Source organism: Panthera leo, chromosome A3 (assembly GCF_018350215.1).
Source record: "Panthera leo isolate Ple1 chromosome A3, P.leo_Ple1_pat1.1, whole genome shotgun sequence".
NCBI classification, from domain to species: Eukaryota; Metazoa; Chordata; class Mammalia; order Carnivora; family Felidae; genus Panthera; species Panthera leo.
Window position 1 is genome coordinate 73,493,552 of NC_056681.1, and position 27,441 is coordinate 73,520,992.

Genomic DNA, 27,441 nt, shown 5'->3' on the forward strand with positions numbered 1-27,441 from the left:
AGGAAAAGAAAAGAAAGACATGAAGCCAATTCTAATAAAATTTTCTAGTTCCATGGTGCAATATAAAAAGGAGCAATAAATAATTGTGTGGAAAAAGTTATGAGCAAGGACGAACAGTGAGTGCAAAAAAAAAAAAAAAAAACAAAAAAACACTGAACTTCTGAGACAGTAGTAAAGAATTCTTATCAATGTGATATATTAGATACTATGAATGTAATATACCACACAAAATGTAGTGGAATATTCTGTAAGTCAAAAGCTAGCAAGAAAGTACAAAACAACATATGGACTGATTACCTGAAGTTTTACTCAGCTCTGCTGAAAATAAAGCAGATGGTGATCTGTTCTCTTGTTCTGTATCAGAAGGGGTTTTTTTCTCAGCTTCTTTCACAAGAACTTTGGGTTTCACTATACTGCCTATTTCGGTTTGAGTGGCCAAAGCAGAAACATCTGGAGGCAGTAAGGGCACCTTCAAAATATCAGACCTATCTTTGGAGAGTTCATCTGGGACATGGACTTTATCTTCATCTTTAGGTTGTACATTCTTGAAAGAAAGGTCATGGGGTAACTCTGAGCAAGGTAATGACCCAGCTTCATCCTGGACATTAGCGATCTCACTTTTGTGGGATACTTCTAGGTCAGTGGTTAATTTAGGAGGAGAATCAGTTTTAGAACTGACAAATGTAGGGAACTCATCTATAATCTCAATTGGAGATGAATCTGAGAATGTTTCACTCTCTCTTATTTTTGCTTCCTTAGCAATAAATAAGCCATCATCTGAATAAACTGCAGCACTGAGCTCCTTCATCTGCAAAGGAATTTTCTCCTTTTGGGTCAGTGTTGAAACTTCATTGGGTAAGAAGGTACCTTCTGTAGTGTCTAAACTGGGCTGAAAAGATTCCAAATAGGGCTTTCCCCCCTCAGGTGGTAGTGAAGCACTGAGTTTTTCCTTATGTTCAGGTTCTATCACTGACTGGGATGAAGTCTCAATCAGATTTTCTCTCACAAGTATCACAGCTTCATCCTGTTTTTGTGGAACTTCAGGTATTGAATCATCACTAAATAAGTCAACTGGTTCAGAATCAGGTGAGGAATCTTCAACTAACTCAGAATGATCAGGCACTGGCTGTGCAACTTTTGCTATTTCTGAGTAATCAGAGAAATCTGAAGTTGGTTCAGTAGGGAGCTTTGTTTCTTTAATTAAATCACATGCAATAGATATATAAGGAGCTTCTGTTTCTTGAACAGCTACCTTAATACTTTCAGGCTCTTTAATTTCTTCCTTTATTCCTGATACATTTTTCAGTGATACATTCATGGCCTCTTCATACGGTGGGGGATTTTCAAGCTCAGGTTTTATGCTTTCGTAATTAACTAAAGAAGGAGCTTCTGATTGTGAAGAAGAGGGCTGCACTGCAGGAGCACCAGCACTAGGAATTACAGAATTTAATGGTGCTTCCATAACAATATCAGGCAAAACTGGTGACGGAGTAGCTTCGGATTCTTCAAAGGATGGGCAAAGCTGTGCCACAGGGTAGAGGGACTCCTGCATAGCTTCTGATGTTTGAACCAAGTCCATTTTTGTTTCAAAAGCGATCTTCGTGCCTGTAGCTTCATTCAATTCACTTTCACATGCTTCCTGTACTAAATCTGGGGTTAGACCTTCAGCCATGTTTGCCACTGCTTCCTCAGTCACCTTTGACAAATTATCTGTTGTGACATAATCGGTCTCAGAATCCTGTGTTGCTACAAGGAAAGGATTTGATGCTTTGGTACTAACATTCTTCTCTGTTACAATTTGGGCCTTTTTTTCTTCTATCTTTTTTTCATCTGTCTTATTTTCTGAAGTATGATCTGCCAACAAAGGAAAAATGTTTGTTGAAAGGTTTTCAGCTGCTGTCGGGTTAAAGGGAGCGCATGTGATATATGCTCCTGAACCATCTTTTACAGCTTCTGGTGTACTGGGAAAAGAAATATCATCATTACTGCTTTCACTATCTTTTTCATGATTTGTTGGTTCAGGGCTATCGGCAAAACACTTCTTATCCGCTTTACTCTCCAACTTGCTCTCTATATTAACTTCAGCAGCCAACACATCACTATCTTGCTTGCTTGTATCTCTCACGTCCCATACTCGTTCAAATGGCTTGAAGTCTGCGTATTCTTCCCTCATAGGAGCTTCTGCTGCAATTCCCTTTTCATTAAAACTATCCTTTGTTTTTTCTGGAAGCATAACTTTGTCCTCTTCTTTAACTGATTCAGTAAGGGCTGCAGGTAACTCTTGTTGATTTCGAAGGATATTATCACTAACTAAATCCTCTTTTTCATCCTTATTCTCTTCCCTAGGATTTGCTATTATGGCAGACTCTGCTTTTGGAGAGCCACCGAATGATACTCTCATTTCTGAGTATTCCAATTGTGAAAACTCTGTTAAATCTCTGTCTATAAATGGATTTTTTGCCTCCTCTGTGAACTCTTTAGAAGCTTCTGCTGATGTTTCTTGAAGCGTTCCTTCAGTGGGTAATACTGCTGATAAATTACCAAGATATTCATGTTCTTTAAAAGAAGCAGCTGAGAGGGGAGACAGAGAAGGAAGAGAAGCAGCAGTTTCAAGCAGGACAGATGGAAAATCCTCTTGACCAGTGGAAACAGTGTTACCTGGCTGCTCCTTCAAGTCCATAATTTTTTCTGTGACCATGGACAGAAAGGAAAGTTAGAGAATGCCAGCGTTCTCAGAGTTAATGCAAGTTTTATGACAGATTCAAAATACTATTAGTAAAGAGTTACTGTTAACTAAACTTAAATGTAAATAACAATAAATAATAATCAAGTAGTCTTGAATCATTACGGAAAGAATTAAAGCTATTGTCAAAACGTGCATGGCTACAGAGGCAATTGCATGCTATGAAAAGACATAAATCAAGTCTAAGAAAAAAAACCTCAAGTATAATCAATTGAGAAAAGCTACTTCTAACTAGAAGAGGACAAGAGAATTGAGAAGAGGGTGTGGCAGTATAGAAAAGGCACTGAATAATTAAATGCGATAGAGTGGCATTCATTTCTATGAAAGCCTTTCAGCCATAAGCAAGTAAACTGTATTTGGAGAAAAGGACTAATCAATATACAAATGTAAATCAAGGGTCCAAGAATTCCTTACATATAATCAATTATTAATCATGTTCTGCCCATTTGTCTCTTGGACATAGCATATAAAATGCAAATTTCAACTTTTTCAATAGACAAACATTCTTGGAACCATGCTAAATTTTAGTAACTGAATCCACTCTGTACAGAGTTAATAAAACTAAAGAGTCAAAGTTAGAATACACAGAAGATAAAAGGCTAGCAGAAAGAACTTGCCTGCAGAGGAGTGTATCACAGGCTCAGATGCAGCAGGAAGAGCAAAAAGTGTCTCATCTGAAAAACAAATAGAATATAACCTCAGCAGAAATAAAGACAGAGTTTGAAGGAGACTAAAGATAAGAGGAGCAAGCAAGGGTTCAGTTTGTAATAAGTTAACACAAAACTTTTATAAAGAAAAAGCCAAGATGGAAAGGAAAAAGTAGTACCATTAATTTGGATTAAATTATCATTATATATTTATATTATAAAGATGATTAAATCATATCCACAGAACCTATCGTTTTTCAAGAGGCAATAACATGTTTATGTTAAAGAATTTCATAAACCAAAGTAACCTTAAGATATTATTATTCTCAGTTAACATGACATCCAAAGGTTTTATTCACATTTTCAGATAGGTAACTTATTTGCCCTAGTCAAGCCTAAAATTAAAAAGATGCATGAGTAAAATTAATAATTACTTTTGCTTAATCCTTTTTTATTGGCATATGTTCAGTTCAGAAGAACACTTTCAGAGAATCATGCATATTTTCTTATAATCCAGGTTGTCTACCTTTAAAGAAAAACATTCTAATAGTCACTGTGCACTATTCCTTGAGGATATTAGTCCTATGTGCCACTGTCCAAATTGCAAAGAAAATATTAATTATCATTAGGAAGATAATTATTATCATCAGTCTTGTTTTGTTTAAAATTAACACTGAAGGATACTTGTTATACTAAGTTCTTTGCATGCAGGAATTCATTTTACTCCTTATAACTCTTTGTTATAAGTGGGGTTAAGATCCCCCATTTAACAGATAAAAAAAACAAAATGAAACAAAAAACACAACTGACTGACAGAGGAGTAACTCACTCCATCTACAACTAAGTAAGACTCAGGGCAATGCAACTCCAGAGCTCATTTTCTTAGCCACTATATGCTATATGTTACGGACTTAATTTTTTTTGTGTCCTCCTCCCCAAAGTTCGTATGTTGAAGCCTTAACCTCCAGTGTGATAGCATTTGGAAATGCGGCCATGCAGAGAGGTCATTAGGATTACATGAGGTCATGTGGGGCCATGACTGATACAGTTAGTGACCTTATAAGAGACACCAGAGCTTGTTCATGCCTGTGTGACAACAGCTCCTCCACTTCCCCCTTCCTCCTCTTCTTCTCTGAGCAACATAAAGAAGCCATGTGAGCACACAGTGAGATGACAGCCACCTATAAGCCAAGAAAAGAGGCCTCAGAATGAAACCTACATTGCCCATATCTTGATCTTAGACTTTCCAACCGCCAGAGCTGTGAGGAATTAATTTCTGTTGTTTAAGCCACACAGTCTGTGGGTACTCTGATGTGGCAGCCTGAGACGACTAATGCAGTACCTACTGGTATATTAAGCTTGCACAGCATCACTTTATACCTGCAGCTGGGAGATCTTGAGCTAAAGGTCTTCTGTGGTTTATACTAGAGAAAGGCCTCTAGCAAAAAACAATTTGAGATAGCCTGAAGAATGGCAGGAAGGTATTCCTTTAGTGGAGAGAACCTAAAAAATTTGGATATTTGTATCTGGAAGGACAAACTAGGCAAGGTTGATCAAAACGAAACAGAGATGTGACTATCATTAACGTGGACATACCTTCTAAGGATATTCCCCTTGAAGAATAAGAGAGTTAAATTCACAATGCTGTATAAATTTTAGATAAATCCATAGTGGACATGATGTCATATCTAAAGGATTCTTAGATGGGGTGACGAAGGGAAAATTCATTATACGTGTTTTAAAAAGTCTCCTATAACCTAGAACAATAGGTTAGATGGGCAACTCATCCAAACCAGTAAGACATACCACCTTTTGAGATTTTATAAAACATACACATATAGACAAACTTTTTTTTTCTTTATGTTTATTTATTTTTGAGAGAGAACACGAATGGGGGAGGGGCAGAGAGCGAGGGAAACACAGAAGCCAAAGCAGGCTCCAGTTTCTGAGCTGTCAGCACAGAGCCCAAAGTGGGGCTCAACCCCACAAGCAGTGAGATCGTGACCTGAGCCAAAGTCGGACGCTCAACCGACTGAGCCACCCAGGCGCCCCTGTGTGCACCCTTCTTAAAGATGACTTGCTATGTGATCTTATTTGTTACATAGTTTCTCATTTGTAAAATAAAGGAATTTGAAAATTCCTTTCAGCTAAAATAATGAATTATAATCTTGTATAAAACAGACTTGGGGATCAAAGAGCAAAACCAAATAATTACATAGCTACTACATCTAAATAAAAGGTAGCAAATCCTTAACAAAATGGCACTCTTCTTCACTGAGTTAATGTAACTGAAAGCCACAAATGCAGGTCAGTCTTCTTGGAAAGTGAATTCAAAACATGTTACTGATTACTGTTAAAATTAGAGGGAAAACAAACTACAACTAAAATTTTGTGCCAAAAACTTAAAGTATTTTTTAAATGTATCCTTATTCCTATCTAATACCAGAACCTCTCTTATAGTAAAAACTATATTCCTGGCCCTTGACCAATTGAGAAAGTTTATAAACTGGTATTTCAAATATTCACTAAATTTTGAAAAAAAGAAAAACTGTACATTGAGATTCAATCCAAAATTAATCATGAAACAAGAACTGCATTTCTAAAAGCAGTTAGCAAAAAAAAAATTTTTCAGAAAAGATCACTATCATTTGGCCCTCAAGAAGGACAGTTGTTCTGACTTCTCCTGAAACAATCATGGATCATGGGATCAAACTGCCTGGGTTCAAATCCCAGATTCATCACTTACAACTGTGCGACCCTGAGAAAAGTTATTACTTATCCCCTCTGTGCCTCCCTTCCTCATTGGTAAAATAAGAATAATAGTACCTCCCTCAAAATGTTGTGCGGGAGGAAGAGGAGAAGAATAAGAAACAGCTTGCCCTAAGTCTCAGGGCTAGGAGGCCAGAAAGCCAGTATGTAAACATGTCTAACTCTTAAGTTATGTGCTTTATCTTTGGAGGGATGAGTTTATAATATAAGTGCAACTGGTGTGAAGTCTTCTTTCTTAATCAGCCCCTCAAGTTTGATCTCCTGAAATATGATAAATTGTCATCCAGGAAATACCCTATAGTTATCTGAAATATTTGGTTATTTTCTTCTACTTCACAATACAATAACATTTAGAGAGACGGTAATGCCGGCCAGGCATTTTTTTCAGATGCTCTTTCAATACTCAAAACCACCCTATGAAGTAGGTACTACTATTATCCTCATTTCAGAGATGAGGAAACAGGCCTAAGAGTTTAGAGAACTTCCCCAGAGTTACAAAACTGAAAAATGATGGATCTGAGACCTGAATCCAGAGTATACAGGTCCATGCTCTTTTCTTTAACTACCCTGCAGTACTTTCTTCCTGGACTTAAGTTTAAAAATTTTTATAAACTAAATTAAGGATGTTAAAGAAAAATTTTGATTGACAACACTTACATATCATAAGCTACCAAATTTCTAAGACTAAAATGCCTACTAATTACTTTCTTCTTTTGAAAAAAATTACTAATTTTAGGTTAGTCTTCCTTTTTCTATAAAAGACCCTAACTTTCACAAGTGAATGAACTACTTTATAATATGGGACACTGTATTAAAAGTATAATATTCTGAATTACTGAGACATGTTATGTACATACTTATATTACTGGTCTTACAAAAACGGTCAACAAGTCCCCCTCTTTCTATGATCTTTGTCTATGACTATGTCAAATTCTAACTGTTGGATGAAATTGAAACTTTATTCATCAACCTCATTTGTGCTATTTTGAAGAAACAGAAAAAATAACACTAAGTACTTAATTATACATACACTAAGTAAAAACACAGTGGCATATTTAAATAAACAAAAACAAGTTTTCACTAAATAATACACAAAAGGGAAGCCAGAACTTTTCTATTAAGTCTCTCTACTCTACTGCCATCAAATTAATACTTCTAACAAGACAGTTCTATTTATTCTCTTGCTCAAAACATTTAAAAGCTCCCAGTTATCTGCTGAATTATACCTGAAACTCTCAGATAAGGTCCTGTACCTTATGGTCCTCACATAACTGTCTAAACTTATTTCAACAATTTCTCACATGCCATCTATGTTAATCAAACATAAATAATTCTTCCCAACCAAACCCACGCCTCCACCTCCTGCATATCTGAATGCTGACATCCACTAAAACACAAATTTACCATATTCAGCTTTACTTTCTTTTTAAAACTTATCCTTATTTCTGCTCATTTTCTATAACATTTCCAGTTATCTAAGCTCAGAGAATTAAGTAACTTATTCAGTCACATAGCTAGTTAATGACAAAGCTAGAAAACTATAATTAAACTGTGACTACAAACAGATATACATTTATTTCCTTATTACCCTCAGTAAAAAGAACAGAATCACTATACTTACGACAGTATGAAAGATGAATACCATTCATAAAACTTTTTCCAAATGAGCTATTCCTCTTTGTTAGCCCTGATGCTAGGTTCATTTCCTTACCCAAGCTTAAATCTAGAGTGTAAATTTAGACTAAAGCTTCAGGGCTATATGCTTTGAATACTAATTATTTCCATCACACAAGGATCAGTTTCAAAATTAAAGTTCACGAAAGAGATTTATTTTTTAAGTCACTTTTTTAAAAAGTAAAAGGTGGGTGCCTGGGTTCAGTTGGTTGAGCATCCAACTCTTGATTTTCAGCTCAAGTCATGATCCCAGGGTCATGGGATAGAGTCCAATGGCTCTGTGCTGAGTATGGGGCCTACTTAAGATTCTCTCTCCCTCTGCCCCTCTCTGCCACTCACACTCTCTCTCTAAAATAAAAATTTTTTAATTTAAAAACTTTTTTTTGAATATTAAAAAGTAAAAGTGGTATGCCAGTTTTGAATTTATTACTGGTCAATTCAAAATATGCTATCACGATCTCACCAATGTTCACATACTCTCATACTAAATATTTTCTTTGACATGTTCATTTCAAAACCAGTTTTTCAGCCAAAAGTATAACTGGTCAGTCAATAAAAATCATAAGTAATTTATAAAGCACAGGAAATAAACTTCATTTTAAAGTCACAGAAAAAAACTTTTGCTAGGAGAATAATTATATCAGACTAACTTCTCTCATATAAACAACTGTAAAACTGGGCAAAATATATGAAGCAACTGTCATGAGACACTGGATAACATGAAGTACATGAACATGAAGGGTATAATTCCTGAGAAGAGGAAAGCATGCCAGATGATGCCCTGGCTTTCTACTTGAAGGCACTCTGTCTACAGCACATGGAAAGGAGCCCAAGAATACTAACTCTGGCCAAGTTGAGTTAACAGCTAAGCTGTCTGGAATTTGTGGGGCAAGGTAACATACAAAGGAAAACTTCATAGAAAAGGAGCTCCAGAAATCTGGATAGAGATTCCTTCTAAATCTCTGGTTGAACTATGCAACACATATACAGCACAAGACCTACCAAGACCAAGCAGAGAATCTATGAAAGAGTTGTGAACTAAACATATATTCTGGATGTCAGACTCTGTACTGGAAGACATGATCGAAAGTTTTTGATAAGCCAGAGTGGGGAGATCTTGCTGAACACCCCAAGTATAAAAATGTGACCCGAGGAAAGGCACATCTTAAGAGGAGGATTACTTTAACCCTAAACTAAAGGTTACTTGGTCTAGACTTAGACCACGAGTTAGCAAAATATGGCTCGTGGGCCAAAGTTATATTGGAAGACAGCCATGTCCATTTGTGTGATGTATCCTCTATGGCTACTTTGGCATTACAAGGGCAAACTTATGTATTTAGGAAAGAACCTACATGATGCACAAGCTTAAAATATTTACTGCTTTACCCTTAAAAAAAAAAAAAAAAAAAGCCAAGCCCTGCTCTAAACCCTAACTTTAAAATCAAAGTTTGAAAAGGTCAAGATGATTTGCCAGCAAACTGACTTCCAGAACAACACTAACACCAAATCCATGGCAACCAGTGTAGAATAAAATATTACTGGACATGAAAAGAAAATATGAGAATAAGAAAGAGAAACATCCAATATAAACAAAGAAATAATGTAAACATTGTATTCATAAGCACTAAAATGAAAATTACAAAAGCTATTAAAATATTCCTACGTAGATACAGTAAAAGATGGACATAACAAGTGAATGGAGAGAGACTCCTGGAAGAGAAATACAGAAGAGAGAACCAAATGAAAATCCTAGGATTGAAAATTATATTAAGTGAAAGAAAAACCCACTAGATGGACTTAAAGCAGACTGGGCAGTGGAGAAGAAAAGATCAATAAGCTTAAAGAAAGAGCAACAGAACTATCCCAACTAAAGCACAGCATGGAAAAAAGAGAAAGGAAGAGTCTCAGTGACCTGCAAGACAATCAAGCAGTTAAAGTATATGTAATTGGAGTCCCTAAAGAAGGCAAAAGTGACTGAAGCAGAGGAAGGGAGGGAGGGAGGAACAAAGGGAAAGATATAAATGGCCTAAAATTTGACAACTGTGATGGAAAATACCAAATCCACAGATCCAAGAGGCTCAGTGAACCCTGGGTAGAATAAACCAGAAAGAAATACATTGTAGAGATCAAACTGTTGAAAACTAAAGATATAGAAAATCTTAAAAACAAAGGAAATAGGCAGAGAAACAGCCATAAGAATGACCTCAGCTGCCACTGGAAACAATGGAATACGGAAGATAATATCTTTATATGATGACACATCTACCAACCTAGAATTACATACAATCATTATTCACTGACTGCTATTTGTCAGATTGTGTACTAAATTGATATTCCCCAGATCAATACTTAGCAGTGGTCATGTGCAGAGCAGCACAACATTCCAGTCATCTAAAACACGTTCCCAGGTAACGTCAAACAAGGCAACCGTATGCCTTCCTGTTTCAGCTCTCATACTACAAATACGTGTGCTTTCTGCAGTTTATTTAGTGTCATACACTAAATTTTTGTGATTTGTTTAAAATGGCCACTAAGAATAGTGCTTAAGTGCTAGCTAGTATTCTTAACCACAAGAAGGCCATGATGTACCTTACAGAGAAAACACGTGTGTTAGATGAGCTTCATTCAGGCATAAGTTATAGTTCTGTTGGCCTTGAGTTTAATGTTGATAAATCAACACTATATATTAAGTAACATGTCTTTAAATAGAAACACACATGAAACAAAGATATATTCATCAGGTAACAATACTGTGACTAGAGGTTCACAGGAATCTAACCCTGTATTTTCCCTTGAGGCAATGATTCAGGATTCGCTAATTAAGTGTTTTCCTTGACTTTAGAGAACAGAACTACCATGAACAGTAAGACTGACTGTATTCATCAAAAATATCCTTCAAAAATACAGATGAATAAAAGTATTATCAGATAAACAAAAGATGAAAACAAAAACTGAAAGAAATTATCATCAAGAGACCTGTACTACAATCAATGTTAAATGCAGTTCTTCACACTGAAGAAAAATGATACTAGATAGTAACCTGGATATTCAGGAACAAATGAAGAAAAACAAAATTGGTAAATACCTGAGTAAACACAAAATATTCTCGTTCCATAATTTCTTCAAAGAAATGATGAATATAATAAAATGATAAATATATATTGTTATTCTCATTTCTTAATTTCTTTAAAGAATAATTGATTTCTGAAGCTCTAATTACTGTATGCAATATATGTGGAAGCAAAATATAGGACAATAAAAGGACAAAGAATGGAAGGAATATAGAAAAGTATAAAAGAACAAAAGCAGAAGAGACAAAGAGAAAATGAACATGTTTTTTTAATTTTTAAATGTTTATTTATTTTTTGATAGAGACAGAGCGCAAGCAGGGGAGGGGCAGAGAGAGAGGGAGACACAGAATGCCAAGCAGGCTCCAGGCTCTAAGCTGTTAGCATAGAGCTTGACGCAGGGCTGGAACTCACAAACTGCTAGATCATGGCCTGGGCTCAACCAGGTGGCTCAACCAACTGAGTCACCGAAGCGCCCCAAGAAAATGAAGATTTAAATGAGCCATATGAATAATCACACTGAATGTAAATGGATCCAATTAGGAGGCAGAGGTTTTTAGACTAGATAAAAACCATACTTTGGCCCTTTATGGGACACACTTTAAATATAAAAACATAGGTAATTAAAAGTAAAAGAATGTAAAAGGATATATATATCATCCAAACATATACCCTACAAAATCTGAAGTGCCTAATGTTAATGTTGAGCAAAGCAGATTCTAAGACAGAGTATTACCTTGAGATTACCAGAGATAAAGAGGGGCATCAGTTAATGATAAACAAGTAAACAGACATAACACTAAATAGATACACCAACACTAAAGTGTATGGGAAATATATGAAGCAAAAACTAAAGAAAGACATAGACAAATCCACAAATTTTATTTTAAAATTTTAACATTCAAGTCTCACCTGACAGACTAGTCACGCATGCACATACACACACCAATCCAAGAATACAGATGATTTAGACAATACTATCAACAAACTAAACCTGACTTTTATAGAGCACTATAACCAACAACAGAATTCACAACCTTCTCAAGTACACATGGTACATTCACCAATTTAACCATTTCTGGGTCTATAAAACAAGTCTCAGTAAATTTCAAAGGACTGAAGTCATGAAGTATATGTTCTCTGACCACATGAATTAAACTGAAATTACAATAAGACAAAAATATCTGGAAAATCCCCAAATGTATGAAAAGTAAACAACACAATTCTAAATAACACAGAAGAAATTAAAGATTTAATTTTAAATTGAATGATAATGGAAATCTGTGGGATATAGCTAAAGTAATGCTCAGAAATTCACAGCTCTAAACACTTTGAGAAAAAAGAGTTATATTCAAACTTTAAAGTTTCCACCTTAAGAAACTAGAGAAAGAAAACCAAGTTAAACCCAAATAAGTAGAAGAAAATAAATAATAAAAATAAGAGCAGAATCCTATGATACAGAAAACAACCAAATAGAGAAAAATCGGTGAAACTAAAAGCTGGTTCCTTGAAAAGATGAAGATAATTGACAACCCCTAAAATGATCAAGAAAAAGAAAAGAAAAGCAAGTACTAAAAATAAAAGAATTATCACCAACGATCATAAAACCATAAACGATTATGAACAAGTTTATGCCAACAAATAAGACAACTTAAATGGGTGGACAAATTCCTTGATGTCCACTCATCAAGAGGAAAGAACAAATTCCTTGAAGGGCGTACACTTCCAAAAGTGACACAAGCAGAAATAGAAAATCTGAATATCCCTATATCACTTAAATAGAGTATATTTACAATTTAAAACCTTCTCCATAAAGAAAACTCTAAGCCCAAATGGCTTCACTGCTAAACTGCTAAACTCTGTAAATATCTAAAGATGTTTATACAAATTCTTTCAATGCATAAAGAGCAAACACTTCCCAAAACATCTTCTATAATTATGCATTAGTACCAAAACTAAACAAGGATATTACAAGAAAATTAATTTACAAAAATTATTCGTATAAAACCTCTAAACAAAATTACAAAACACTGCTGAGAAATTATAAAGACCTTAACGGAGAGAAAGAGACATCATGTTCATGGATTGAAAGATTTAATGGTAAGTGTTAGGAAAGAGTACTCTATGCTTCTTGTGTTTTTGCACATTTTATAAGCAGAAGGACTGGGTACTGAACACCTTTGTTCCTGACTATCTTTTCAAAGATGTTTATATACGGAACAATCCTGGAGACAGAGATATGTGTCTTCCTTTTGAGCACCAGGCATACTTACTACATCGTACAATTCAGTTTCCCTAAGTTCCTTTCCTTATTCAGCCCATGGCAAGAATAAGTGTCACTTGGCACTCTCCAGTGTTGCTCTATAGGAAATGGGGAGTAGGGAACGTGCACAAGAAAATGCTGATATTCCAGCTATTTACATTGCTGAGTAATAAAGTCTTCTATCTCTGACCCAGGTATCTGTGTCTTCTGCCAGCATTCAAGAAACTACGGCAGACTATCCTGTTAGCTTGTTATAATGCTTCAAACCCTCAAATGTCAACTTTCCCCATATTGCTCTTTAGACTCAACGCAATACCAATCAAATTCCAAGCAGACATTTTGTAGACATGATCAAGCTGATTCTAAAATGTATATGCACATACAATAGACGTAGAAAGGGCAAAACTATTTTGAAAATAAAAAGTAACACTTGGAGTAGGCACACTACTTGATTCTAAGACTACTTAAAGCTTGTAAAACTATACCAATCAAAAGAGTCTAATACTGGCAAAAGGATAGGAAAAAACAAATCAACAGAACAAAACAGATGTATGTCTGGTCACTGATTTTCAACAAAGGTGCCAAAGCAATGAGAAAAGATAAATTCTTTCCAAAAGATAATCTGCCGGGGTAACTGGATATCTTTATGGAAAAGTGAATGTGGATCTGTAACACTTCCACGGACAAACATTAATTCAAAATGTGTGTTAGATTTAAACATAAAAGCTACTTGGGGCACTTGGGTAGCTCAGCTGGTTAAGTGTCCGACTTCCCCTCAGGTCATGATCTTACAATTCATCGGTTCTACACTGATGGCTGGAAGCCTGCTTGGGATTTTGTCTCTCCTTCTCTCTGCCCCTCCCCTGCTTGTTGTACTTGTGCGCGCTCTCTCTCTCTCTCTCCCCAAATAAATAAACTTAAAAAAATAAAAAAAAATTTTTTTAATAAACATAAAAGCTAAAAGAAAGCTTCTAGAAAAAAACAGAATATTCACAACCTTGAAGTAGGCAAAGATGTTTTGGACAGCACACAGAAAGCACTAACCAGATAAAAACAGAGAGGGAGGCAGGCAAAACATAAGAGACTCTTAAATATAGAGAACAAACTGAGGGTTGTTGGAGGAGTGTTGCGTGGGAGGGATGGGCTAAATGGGTGATGGGCATTAAGGAAGGCACTTGTTGGTATGAGCATTGTGTGTTATATGTAAGTGATGAATCACTAAATTTTACTCCTGAAACTAATATTATTCTATATGTTAACTAACTTGAATTTAAGTAAAATCTTGGAAGGGAAAAAAAAATTAAATGTATCTGTAATCTGCCAAAAAAAAAAAAAAGCACTGGTTTAACCATAAAAGAAAAAAACTGATAAATTAAAAGACTTCTTCAAAATTAGAAAATTACAAAAAAAAAAAAAAAAAAAATTAGAAAATTACACTCATCAAAAGAAACTATCAATAAAAATAACAGGAAACCATAAATAAAATTAACAAGCAAGCTACAGATTAGGAGAATATATTCACAATGCATACATCTGACAAAAGACTTATCCAGAGTATATAAAGAACTCCCTACAATAAATCAGAAAAAGACATTACAACGCTATGTAACAGCAAGCAAAAGACACATCACAAAAGAAAATATACAGGTAGCCAACAGACATGTAAAAGTCCTCTCATTCATTAGTGATTTAGGAGATCTAAATTACCACTACAATGAGAAATCATTACATACCCACTAAAATGGCTAAAGTTAAAAAGACTGATATCAAATGTTGTTGAGAATGTGAAGCCACCAGAACTCTCGTATATTGCTGATGGAAGTGGAACCACTTTGGAGAACTGTTTGGCAATTTCTTATAAATATATACTTAGCCCATAACTTAGCTGGTTACTCAGTTGGTTACTCAATTCTACTCTCTTTACCCAAGAGAAATGAAAACATATGTTCACAGAAAGGCCTGTATAAGAATGTTCATGGCATTCTTTTGTTCATAATAGCCAGAAGCTATAAATAAATCCATATGTCCATCAACAAGTGAATGAAAAATTAAACTGTGGTATACTCTTATCATGGAATACTACTTAGTGGTAAAAAGGAAATTACTGAGACCTGCAACATCAATGGTAAATCTTAAACACATACTTAATGCAAGTAATCATAGGAGAGTACATGCTGTATGATTCCATTCACATGATGCATTTTGCCTGTTACATAGCATCATGTGAATAGGAACAAACAGGCAAAATTGATCTGTGGTGAAAGAAATCAGAACAGTGTTGTTGGGATTGGGGAGTTGGAAGAAGGACAGAACAAGAATTCAACTGAACTGACTACTAAGGGCCCAAGGGATCTTCTGGGGATGATATAAATGTTCTACATCTTGACAGCAGTGAGTCAATGAGTGGACGCACCTGTCAGAACACAAAACTGTTAAAACTTAAGATCTATGCATTTTATTGCATGTAAATTATATCTTAATAAAAAAACACAAAGGGGTGCCTGGGTGGCTCAGTTAGCTAGGCCTCTGACTCTTGATTTCTGCTCAGGTCATGATCTCCTGGTTTGTGGGACCAAACCATGTGTCAGGCTCTGTGCTGACACTGTGGAGCCTACTTCAGATTCTCTCTCCCTCCTCTGCCCCTCTCCCGCTTACACATGCATGTTCTCTCTCAAAATAAATAAATAAGCATTTAAAAATAAAAAAATAAAATAACATTAAAATGAAAAAAAGTATATGAGCATTCTTCAACAAATAAATTTTGGAGAGACAGTGCACACAAACAAGGGACAGTCAATAAGACTTATAAAACAAATCAATCCATTTTATTGTTTTTTTAATGTTTATTTTTGAGAGACAGAGAGAGAGAGAGAGAGAGAGAGAGAGAGAGAGAGAGAGAGAGAGCACGCGCACGCACGCATAAGCAGGGGAGGGGCAGAGAGAGAGACACACAGAATCTGAAGGAGACTCCAGGCTCTGAGCTGTCAGCACATGGGGCTTGAACTCATGAGCCATGAAATCATGACCTGAGCCAAAGTCAGAAGCCTAATCGACTGAGCCACCTAGGCGCCTGAAATCAAACCATTTTAATATGCAGACCTTCTTCAGATTCTGATTTTTTTAAGTTTATTTATTTATTTTGAGGGACAGAGAGAGCAAGCAAGGCAGAGAGAGAGTATCCCAAGCAGGCTCCCTGCTGCCAGTGAAGAGCCCAATGTGAAGTTTGAACCCATGAAACCATGAACCCATGAGAGATTATGCATGACCTGAGCTGAAATCAAGAGTCAGAGGCTTAAGCAGCTGAGCCACCCAGGTGCCCTTGGATTCTGATTTCTTAAAACACCGTGATAAAAACAAACAAACAAACAAACAAAAAGACCATTTATGACATATAAACACTAGCTGGATATTTGAGGACATTAATTTTTGTTAAATATGTTGGGGAAACATTTGATTATTTAGTGTTGCGGTTATGTTTTGCAAAGTAGTTACAGTTTGCAAAATACATAATGAAATATTTATGAGGGTGTGGGATTGGTAGGATTGACCATGGGTCGATGGCTACTGGGGCTCAGTGACAGCTAATCAAGTTTCTTTCATTATTCTGTCTCTATGTTTGGAATTTTCCATACGAGAAGTATAATTTTTAAAATCCCTTCAAAAAAGAGATATGGCAATGTAAGCACACTAAAATTCTATATACTGAAGCAATTTTAACCAGTTTTATCCACAACTCTTATAGCAATTAAAATATGTATATTTGATTCTATCAATGCTAACTATAGCTCATGCTGAACATGTTTCACTAACAAAATTTTAGTAAGGTCAAAAGAAAGCTTGGTGGGATAAGAATGAGTAAATGAGAAAGTATGTTGGTAAAAGGTAGTTTTTCAGTCCTTGTTCAAGTGATATCTTAAAGCCCAAATCCTTATAGCATATCTCTATTATGTAGTGTAGAACGGCCTATAAAACATTACATAATGAAATATATGATGTCCTAAGTTCTGATTTTCATAATTCACCTTATATAAGCAAAAGTACCTAAGTTTTCATCAAATTGTTTTGTATAAAAATTAAAATACCAGAATATCAGAACTTGATAGAATAGTAAACCTTTCTATAATTTAAAAATGATGATTAGTTGAGACTGAGAAGTTTAATTTTTTTTATTTTAATCTTTATTCCTTAGAGAGAAAGAGGCAGAGCATGAGTTGGGGAGGGGCAGAGAGTGAGGGAGACAGACTCCGAAGCAGGCTCCAGGCTCCGCGTTGTCAGCGCAGAGCCCAACGCGGGGCTCAAACTCACAAACTGTGAGATCATGACCTGAGCCGAAGCCAGAGGCTCAACCAAGTGAGCCACCCAGGTGCCGCGAGACTGAGAAGTTTTAAAGGCATGGTTTAAGCATGTTTAACAACTTTCTTAGAACAAAGAAAAAGAAAATTTTTCAAAAGGAAATTCCCTTCTTTTCTGAGATCAAAGACACCAGTAACTTAAAAAAATGTTTTTAATGCTTTAGGTTGCTTTACCTAGCACTGTCAAAACACTAATATAAGTAAATTTAATAATGGCACCTTCCAACTACTCAAGGTTACAAGTCAATCTGTAAAACTGAAGAAAAAATATGCAGACTGACCTAGAACTCAATTAAGGTTTTTTCTCTTTTCACAAAAGCTGTTGACAAGTAGGTAAGTTTATGACTATCCCTACAGTACAATCACAAGGCTCCTCCAGTTTTAAGACAGCAGAAAATTCTTTACAACTAGGAACTTGTGTTTTTCCCTTAATCTGCTACCTATGCCTCTCTTAAGTACAACCTCTACTCATCTTTTTGTCCCCATATTTAGCCCTAAGCATTGCTTAAAAAAAAAAAAAAAAAGGAAAAGGAAAAGGGGTATACTAATTTTTTAACTAACGTTGAACTTCAAGGGAATACTAACATAACCAAACAACCGCTAAATTTGTTTGAATAACAAAACTTTATAAGCCTTCTTCACCTATGGTAACAATTCCATCAATGGGAAGAACAAACTATTAAAGAAATCATGTTTTTCCTTAAAACTAGAGGACCACTTAAGGCCCTCTCTAAATTTAAGAATTTAGAGACTGCTAAAACAATAGTCCAATATTTAGTAGCCATAGCTCTATACTACGAGAGTATAGAAAATGTTTCTCCCCTTCTCAAAACAAGTTTTTTGTTTTTGTTTTTTTTTTAGAAATAAAAAAGCAAGATTTCTTTCTTTACCTGTCTATGTATAATTAACTGAAAAGAGGGGTCCAAATATCTATATAACCCAGTATATCAAGTGTCTTATACTAAGCAGGCTAGAGTATTTAATAATTACTTTTTAAAGCCTGTATTTCACATAATTACAAACTAATTTTTAAAAATACAGGTTAAAAAAAATACAGGTTAATAAAAACCGTGTTTGTAGAAAAATACATAATACTGGTCCAAAAAAATATCAATTTTCCCCTAAATTAATGATTAAATGTAATGTAGCCCCACTGTAATTTCAACAGAGGAGAGGGAATTAAATAAACAAATTTTAAAGATCAGGTAAAAAGCAGATGACCAGAAAAAGTCATTCTGGAAAAGCCCTATCAGCTATCATTTCATTGGAAAGTTATAGCAATTAAAACAGTCTGATACCTATACATGAAAAGACAAAGAAATGGAAAAGAGGACATATTTCACCGATAATACAAGTATATGACAAAAGTGGCATATCTAAATAGTAAAGATGGATGATTCAACAAATGGTGTTGGGACAAATGAGATATCATATTGAAAAATAAAATTATATCACTACTTCACTTTCTACAACAAAATAAGCTACAGATAATGAAAGGATCAAATATTAAAATGAAATCATAAAAATCATGGAAGTACTAAGAAAAAACATGGGAGAAATTTTTACAATCTTAGAGAAGGCCTTTCTAAGAATTACATTAAACTCAATGACTCGTATGATTCAAAGGCATAAAAGAAAACGATACTTAAATGTGATTACTTAAAATTTCTGCAAAAAATATACTGAAGGTCAAAATACAAACAACAAATCATGAAAAAAAGTTTTCAGGACACAACAAAATGCTAATTTCCTTACAATACATCAAGTGTTCCTACATCTGTAAGAACAAAAACCCAAAAGAATAAGCAAAAGCTGTGATCAGAAAAAAAGTTACTGGCACCTATGCCAAAAAATACTCTGAAATGTAAATTAAAAAAAAGAAATTTTGCTAAACCATTCACTAGATTACCAATACACTGTGTTTATAAAGGCATAAGGAAAAAGGCACTTTAAACACATTATTGGTGGAATAGAGGTTGCAGTAACTTTGCAATACAATTCAGCATTACTTATCAACATTTTAAATGCACATACCCTTTGAACCAGTAATTCTACTTGCATGAATTTATCCCACAATATATATATAACAGCATGTATTCCCAAAGAAATATATATAAGTAAGTGCATAGCAACATTATCTGTAACAAAGTTGAGAAACAACCTAATTAACTATCCATAAGAGACTGATTGAATAAAATATGGAACATCCATATACCTTGTATATGTAAATAAATGCTTTCATTCATATGATTTTTATTGAGAATGTATTGTACTTCTAGGACTATACATCCATAATATCAGTTTACATCCATAATATCAGATCCATTCAACAAATCTCTGAGTGCCAACACCACATCTAATGCACTGTGATCAACAGTAAAGATATGTCACATAGTCTTTTTCCTCAAGAGAAAAATGTTCAGGGGCACCTGGGTGGCTCAGTCAGTTAAGTATCCGACTTTGGCTGAAGTCATGATCTCACAGTTCCGGAGTTCAAGCCCCGTATCTGGCTCTCTGCAGTCAGCACAGAGCCTGCTTGGAATCCTGTCTCCTTTTCCCTATGCCCCTCCCGTGCTCACTCTCTCTCAATCTCTCTCTCAAAACTAAACAAACATTAAAAAAAAATATTTTAAAAAAAGTTATATAGCCCCTTTCCTCAAGGAGCATATAGTCTGGCAAAGAATAGAAATAAGTAAACATACTATTACCATATACAGTATGATACATATATAGAATGTTATTAGAATACTTAAAAATAATCACCATTTAGAGGTGTCTGGGTGACTCAGTTAGGCCTTGGACTCTTGATTCAGCTCAGGTCATCATCTCACAGTTGGTAAGACTGAGCCCCACACAGGACTCTGCACTGACAGCACAGAGCCTTCTTGGGATTCTCTCTCCCTCTCGCTCTGCCTCTCCTCGGCTCACATGCACAAGGGTGCACTCTTCTCTCTCTCAAAATAAATAAATAAACTTTCGATCTACTTCCAAAAAAATAATAATAATCACCATTCCAAAAATCAAAAAACCAACCACTTAAATGTAAAATTATTAACTCCTCCTTTAGAGTTTAAAAGAATGATGAAGCCATCAGTGTGAGAAGACCTCAGCATCAGTAAAGCTGCGTCCCACCATTTTGCATGCCTATGTCCTATACTAGCTAACCACAAAAGTCACATTTACCCATATAAACACTGATGAATTATGGTCTGCCCTTACAGTTCTCATTACTGGTGCTGCCACACCCAGAGGGACCTTCTAGGGTCTATATTTAGAAAAGGAACAAAAAGTATCAAAGAATATAGTATAAGAGTGATGTGTCTACAACACTGACTTCTACTTAATCAGAAGTTTCAGTAAAGGATCAAGAAATATCATCCACTTGGTACCTTTTCCTGGGCTAGCAAAGTACCTTTAAAATGTGCCATTTAATTTGGGGCCTTGTATCAGCAGTGTTTCAAATAAACTGCTTTTAGGGAGATTATGAAATAACTACATATAAAACAGAGCCAATTATTAGACAATAGATAATATACTTGCTCCTTTTTAGAAATATTTCATATAAGATAGCAAATCTTCTAAGTTTAGAGGGATATAGTGCTAAAATATCATGTTTTTAAATACTACTACTCATACTGAGGTTATTTATCAAAGGCACAAAATATATTTATTCATCATTTCATTTTAAAATGGTTTGAGGGAGTCTGCCAGGTACTAAACACCATTTGACATTTGACGTGGAGCTTCCTATGAGCCAACCCAAAACGTAACTTAACTTATCCATAAGGAGCATACCACCGTTACCAACTTTTATTCCTAGTCCAAAATTAGAAACGGCTTAACAAGAGTAACTATTCCGAATCTGCAAATTCATCAGTTCTTTACCTTGATTGCAATTTCAAAGTAAGATGGGGAATGGATAGGGCATGAGAGTTCCTTCTTTAGAGGCACCTGCTTCCTAGAAATGTATATCACTGTTCAATTAGCCTTTGTATTAAGAACTAGTACTTAAGATTTAAACTATACATCACTCAAAATCTTTTAGCATTTCTACTATGTGCTCCTATGCCAATACACATGATCATATAATAAATGACTTCATAAAAGACTAGTAATTTTTAGTCCCAAGCCATAAACTATACTTACGAGCAATATTCAATTCTATACAAATGTCCATTGCAATTAACAGATTTGGACAGTCTCTGAAATTGATTTAGTAAGCCCAACACTTTCTTTGTATTTACATCCCCTGCCTCCAAGCTCTATCAATTCTTCTTTCATAAAACCTTTTTTTAACCTAACTATAAAAATTGAGATTTGCAGCCAAAAAAATCCTACTTCTTAGAGTTTCTTATATTCTTCCCTTCTATTCCATTTTCACTGACTGAAGGTAGTAGTAAACTAGTTCAGGCTCTACTCACCTCTTTCAAAACACCTGCAAAAGCATTCTAAATAGTTCTGTTTTTCTTTCCAACCTAACTTGAGTACTGTCGTTAATTCATTTTTCTAACACTGCTTTAACAATGGCATGCCTCAGTTCAATAATCTCCAATGGCCTCACAATGCGTAAAGCAGTAATTCAGGACAAAAGAGAAAAATAATGAAAGAACTTTTACATTTTGGAAACAATAACAAAAACATTTTTTGTTTCATAATATAAATTACCAAAGCCAAGAGCAACTGTGGATGGCAGAGCATGGATAAAAACAGGATAATAAAACCCTAATACCTTAATTCAGTTATTCAATACCCCTCAGAATCCAGATCTACCGCGAGTTTTCAATCTTAATTAACACTGGTTTAGAACATGCCCAAAGGCCAGTGCAATGTCATTGTTAATGATGTTTACATTTCTCTCAATGCAATTTTTATGCAGCATTTCCCTGGAGTACCTTCAAAGCCCATTAACCAAGCACCTTTTCAACTTGAAGCCAAATGTTTCTCCATGGAAAATGGTCAAGTGAGAGGCTTCCATCTCATTTCATTACTGTACAATGGGGATGTTCCAAGAACAGTAAACAACAAAATTCAAAATTATTCAAAAATAATGTAAACAATGTTAAATGCACAAGTGTCAGGAGTCTGCCTAACTCAGTAAATATAACCCTCTTCCCATAGGGCTGGTCTGTTTTGAACCATGCTCTGCACATCTCTCACCTTGTCTTTACTCACATCAGTCCTCTTGGTTCCTCTAAATCTTCAAACTGTATTTTTGTTTCAAATCACAATATAATTATTAAAGAGTATATTTCTAAAATAATTAAAAAAAAAAAAAACTTTTTACAATGGCCTATTAGAGACCCCAAATGAGCTAAGTGTAGCCCACCTCCCCACCCTCACGTTACACCACTCTGTCTCCAGCTTTTTTCATTAGTCTTACTAGACTTTCAAACACCCAAAGCTAATTCCTGCCTCAAGGCTTTTGCCTCCTTGAGGGTTGCTTGGAAATTTTTATCTGCAGCTTAAAATCTCACCTCCTCAGAAAGGCCTTTCTCAGTGCCACACTACTTAAAAGGCACTCCCCCCCACCACACCTCAGTAATTTTCCATGCCATCATCCAATTTATTTTCCTCGTAACACTTACCACTATTCTGAGTTTCTTATTTATGTGCTTATTATCTATACTCCCTGCATAGGGAGCATATGTGTCTTGTTTATTGCTATACCCTCATAGCCCAGAACAGAACCTGTCTCAGTTGAATGAATGAATAAACTGTTAAGAACCTAAGACTCACTAAAATGGTTTAACTATCCATGACTATAATCGTGATGTTCAGCGGTTCACTAAGGCAACTAAAGTTTCTAAATAGGTATCATAAATACAGAATTAGGGAACCATATAAAGGTAAGAGTCCCTGAGTAGGCAATATTCTTTCTCCTTTGTCTTCCAAACTTAGTATTCCAAAAGTCAAAATTCCGAGAATGCTGTCACCTCCTGAATCCCGAATGTTCAAAGATCAGAACCCTTCTCCTGTTTCCATATTGGAATACAAGATGACAAATTGGTATGCTTTTGTTAATCCTTAAACTGCCCATTTGCAAATTTACTACTTTATATTATTCTACCTCACTTTAGTTCTCTTAAATGTGTTTTTGACTCAGGAAAAGAAAAAAATCGTGTTACTCCTCATCTTCTAATATCTTCAGTGTAATGATTATTGTTTTGATTAATGCTTTGGGATGTGTCATTAAAATGTTATTCAGAAACATCACAAATGGCTTATTTTACTGCTGTGGAGAAACGAACTGAAAAATATATGTATTTTCTGTGATCTCAGATTGATTCTCTTCTTCTAGAAAACGAACTATTTCTAAAATCCAATAAAGCTATGAAGATTTCTCAGCAGGCAGTTAAACTACCTGATTCTTGCCCTTTTACTTGCCCTTTTATGCATTAAGAAAGATCCTACTGCTGGTGGGACACTTTGTCCCCAAAGTAACAAGCTACATGTTAATAAACTAGTAACTTGTCTAATAAGATTTAACATCTCTAACAAACTTGATTTTTTTTCTCTTCCAAAATAAAAAATTTCCCAAAATGAAAAGGGTAATAAAACAATGTTCCTTTAAAAAAAAAATACAATCAGGTACTAAAGTGAATGAAAATATTTGGAAACTATTTATAAACTATGCAGATTTGTCTCTGTCGACCTAAAACATAGAACTTCTAAGAAATAGTATTTCTAACCACTACAAGAAAACATCTGTCTCAAAACATTGTATTAAAGGCTCCTGACAAATCTGCCACAAATTCAATTGGCCTATTCGCGGCAAAAAATCCACAGGTTTCCTCTTCTTTAAGAACGTCAACCATTTTGCCTTTTTCCTCTACGATTCATTATAATGCATCAAGAGCCTAAACCACAGCAACAGCAATCCGTCTCATTCTGCAGCTAAGACCCTGGCAGAACTGCTCCCCTCGGGCCACAAATGCCCAGATCCCACTTCCCAGGCTCGGTTTAGCTAGGGAGTCGCCACATCACAACCCGGATAAACTGGGCGGTGCCAGGACTTTGCCAGAACTCTGGCCTTCCCAATTCTCCACGCGCCACACCACTGGAGGCGCTCTCCCGTCACTGCGGTTGGGTCAGTGTGGATGTTTTCCACTGGGCCAGCTCCCCACCAGCGCCAAGAATCGAGAGGGAGGGGGATGAGGTGCTAGGGGGCCACCCAAGCCAGGGAGGTGAGGAGGGGGCCCAGGGCTCAACGCTGGCAAACAGACTAGCAGCGAAACTGCGCCTTTTCCCTAGGAATGACCCAGCCTGGGAGACAAAAGATTAAGGGCGCCAAGGCCTTTCCATCCTCACCCGGGAACTTAGCCAGCCCAACGCTCAACCCTAGTTCCTCGATACAAACCCAGCTCCTATTAGGGGTGGATGCCTAACTTCCGGGACGCAGAGGGATAGGGACTATAGGGAAGAAGCCGGGAGCCGACGGGGTGCACGTGTTCCCCGATACCGAGACAGACAATAAAGAACAAGCCCGGGTTTCCTCGGCCGCCCCACCCTGCTCCTGGCGGCTCCCACCAGCGGGGGCGCCTTCGCCCCAAGGTCCACGGACAAAGCCCCTCGGGGCCGGAGAGGAGGGCTCCGCCCGAGGCATCTGGGGGTGCACACAAAAGACAGAGGGCGCGAGGGACTGCGCGAGGAGTAAGGGCACGGCACTCACCCACTGAGCCTGAGGAGCCCCTGCGCTTGGGCGCGGCCGGGGTGGAGGGGGGCGCGGCGGGGGCCGGGGCGGGTGGGGTCCACACGGGCTCGGCCTGGGGGCTCACGCTGGCCGGGGGAGGAGGAGGAGGCCGGGCCGGAGGCTCATCGTCCTCGGGGAGCTTGGAGGGCGAGGCTGCGGCAGCGGAGGGCAGGGATGGCGCGGGCACCGAGGGCGACACAGGGCTCGGGTCCCAAGACGGCGGCCGCTCCGGGGCTGCGGGGGGCGCGGCCGGCAGTGGCCCCCGGGGCGCCGGAGGCACGAAGTCACTGCCGAAGTCCAGCAGGGGCGCGCCAGCGGCGGGGGCGGTGGGCACTGGGGCTGCCGACAGCCCAGCGGCGGGCTTCCTCTCCAGTACCTCCAGCTCTTCTAAGTCCTCGTCCTCGTCCTCCTCGTCTTCCTCCTCGTCTTCCTCCTCGTCCTCGGGCTCCCTCACGAACTGGTACTTGAACGGGGGCTGAGGCCGGGGTGGACTGTCCGACGAAGAGGAGACCAGAGGCGACTGGTCCATGTCTTCCATGGCTTGCGGGTCGGAGATGATGCTGCAGCTGCTGGCTCCACGGGACGCTTCTCTTCAGAGCCGCGGGCGGTTGTGGGGGTTGGGGAGGACTGAGAGGGGCAGGGCCGAACAAGCCCAGGGACCTGCAGTGGCGACAGCTCCCGGAACAATGAGACTGCTCCTCCTGCCTCCGCGCCCGTGATGCGCCACCCGCCCAGTCCCCAGTTGCCGCCACCGCCCAGACGAGCGAAGGAGACAGGCCAGCAGATTCTCCGCCCAGTTTGGCGTGACTTACCCTCCCTGGCGGGGAGAGGCAGGGTCTGGCGCGGGAGGGAGAGAGCCAATCGGCTACGGGATAGAGACGACGGGCAACCAGCTGGCCCAATGGAAAGAGAAAGAGAGAAAAGTGGGTGGGGCTTTTTGCACTTCCTCTCTCCTACCGGCTGGGGTGGTTTCGATGGGTGGGGCTTGGAGCTGGGAGACCCACCCTTCACCTTGGGTACTTGCGGGTTGGGCCGGGGTCTCTACTTGTCTCGGAGCTAGAGGTCTGCCTGCGGCCCTAGGGCTCCATAAGCGTGCGGTAGGGCTGGCGGTCTGCCCTGAAGGGTCCGAGAGGTTCTTGGCTCCGCACCCCCGGAAGGGCGTTATCCTGGGGGACTGGGGGTGGTAACTTTCCTCCCAGGAAAGGAAAAACCCAGGGTTGAGAAATGTACTATGAAGTAGGCCCTAAAGATTTATGTATACAGTAAGAATTAAAAGATTTTGAAATAAAAAGATTACATTTTTTCAAACTTAAATTACCAGACCAACTCATCACTACTACCTGCAACCTCCTTAAAAGAAAAGAAATTTTTTTGACAGCTTTAATGTTGTTCTCTATTCAAACTGCAGGCCCTGGATGAAGTAGGCAAAACAGAGCTGGGCTTGGACAGTCTGGAGGACTAAAATCATTTCAAACTCGTCTCATCTCCTTCCAGGACGGTTTTGGGATCTGCCTGCTGCTGGAACTCACATGGTAGAAAGATGAGTCACCCAAAGAGAGAGAGAGAGAAAGTGGAAACAAAACGATGCCTTGGAAGGCAAATTTGATTCACATTACATTTCAGTCACCTTAGGCTCATGAGTCAACATTTCAGATGATTCAGGCCTTCTGGGAGTCAGGAAGCCCAGTATTGGTTTGTTTGATATGCTGGAATGAGCATGATCCCCATTCTACTTTTTCCAAAATGGGAGAGGGAGTTTAAAGGAAAGTGGTCACAGAACATACAAGTATCAGCATGCAAAGGGGTTAGAGTCCCTTTTATGGTTCTGGTATATCTTACAGAAATATTCACTGCATTCCTACTGTGGAGGCCCTGGAGACAGGATGACCTGCTTGCAGATTGCTCACAGTCTAGGCCTGCCCTGTCCAATATCTTAGTCACTGGCCACTTGTGGCTAATGAGCACTTGAAGTATGACTACATGAAATGAGATGTGCCGTAAGTTTAAAATGCACAGATTTTGAGTATCAGTATAAAAAAAATTAAAACATCTCAATTTCTATATGGTTACATTTTGTAATTCATGCTGTTGATGTGTTGGAAGAAGTATATTAAATTGTTTTCACTTTTTTTTCTTACTTTTTAAATGTAGCTTCTAAAATATTTTAAATATATGTAAGATTACGTATTTCTTTTGGGCAGTGCTAGTCTAAATAATTAAGAAATTTTGATTGCC

The 27,441-nt window shown here is 37.5% G+C and overlaps 1 protein-coding gene across 2 annotated transcripts in view; it reads right to left on the reverse strand.

The window, feature by feature from the left end:
- The window catches only part of RTN4 (reticulon 4), a 72,875-nt gene extending 46,847 nt beyond the window's left edge, over positions 1 to 26,028 (reverse strand). The window contains exons 1-3 of one of the 2 annotated variants that reach the window (XM_042932283.1): positions 25,186 to 26,028; positions 3,361 to 3,417; positions 298 to 2,688 (exon numbers count right to left, since the gene is read on the reverse strand). In XM_042932283.1, coding sequence (XP_042788217.1) covers positions 298 to 2,688; positions 3,361 to 3,417; positions 25,186 to 25,744 — 3,007 coding nt within the window. In that variant the 5' untranslated portion in view covers positions 25,745 to 26,028. The remainder of the gene's footprint in view (positions 1 to 297; positions 2,689 to 3,360; positions 3,418 to 25,185) is intronic. The other variant, XM_042932284.1, reaches the window with a different exon arrangement.
- Positions 26,029 to 27,441: the final 1,413 nt, after the last annotated feature.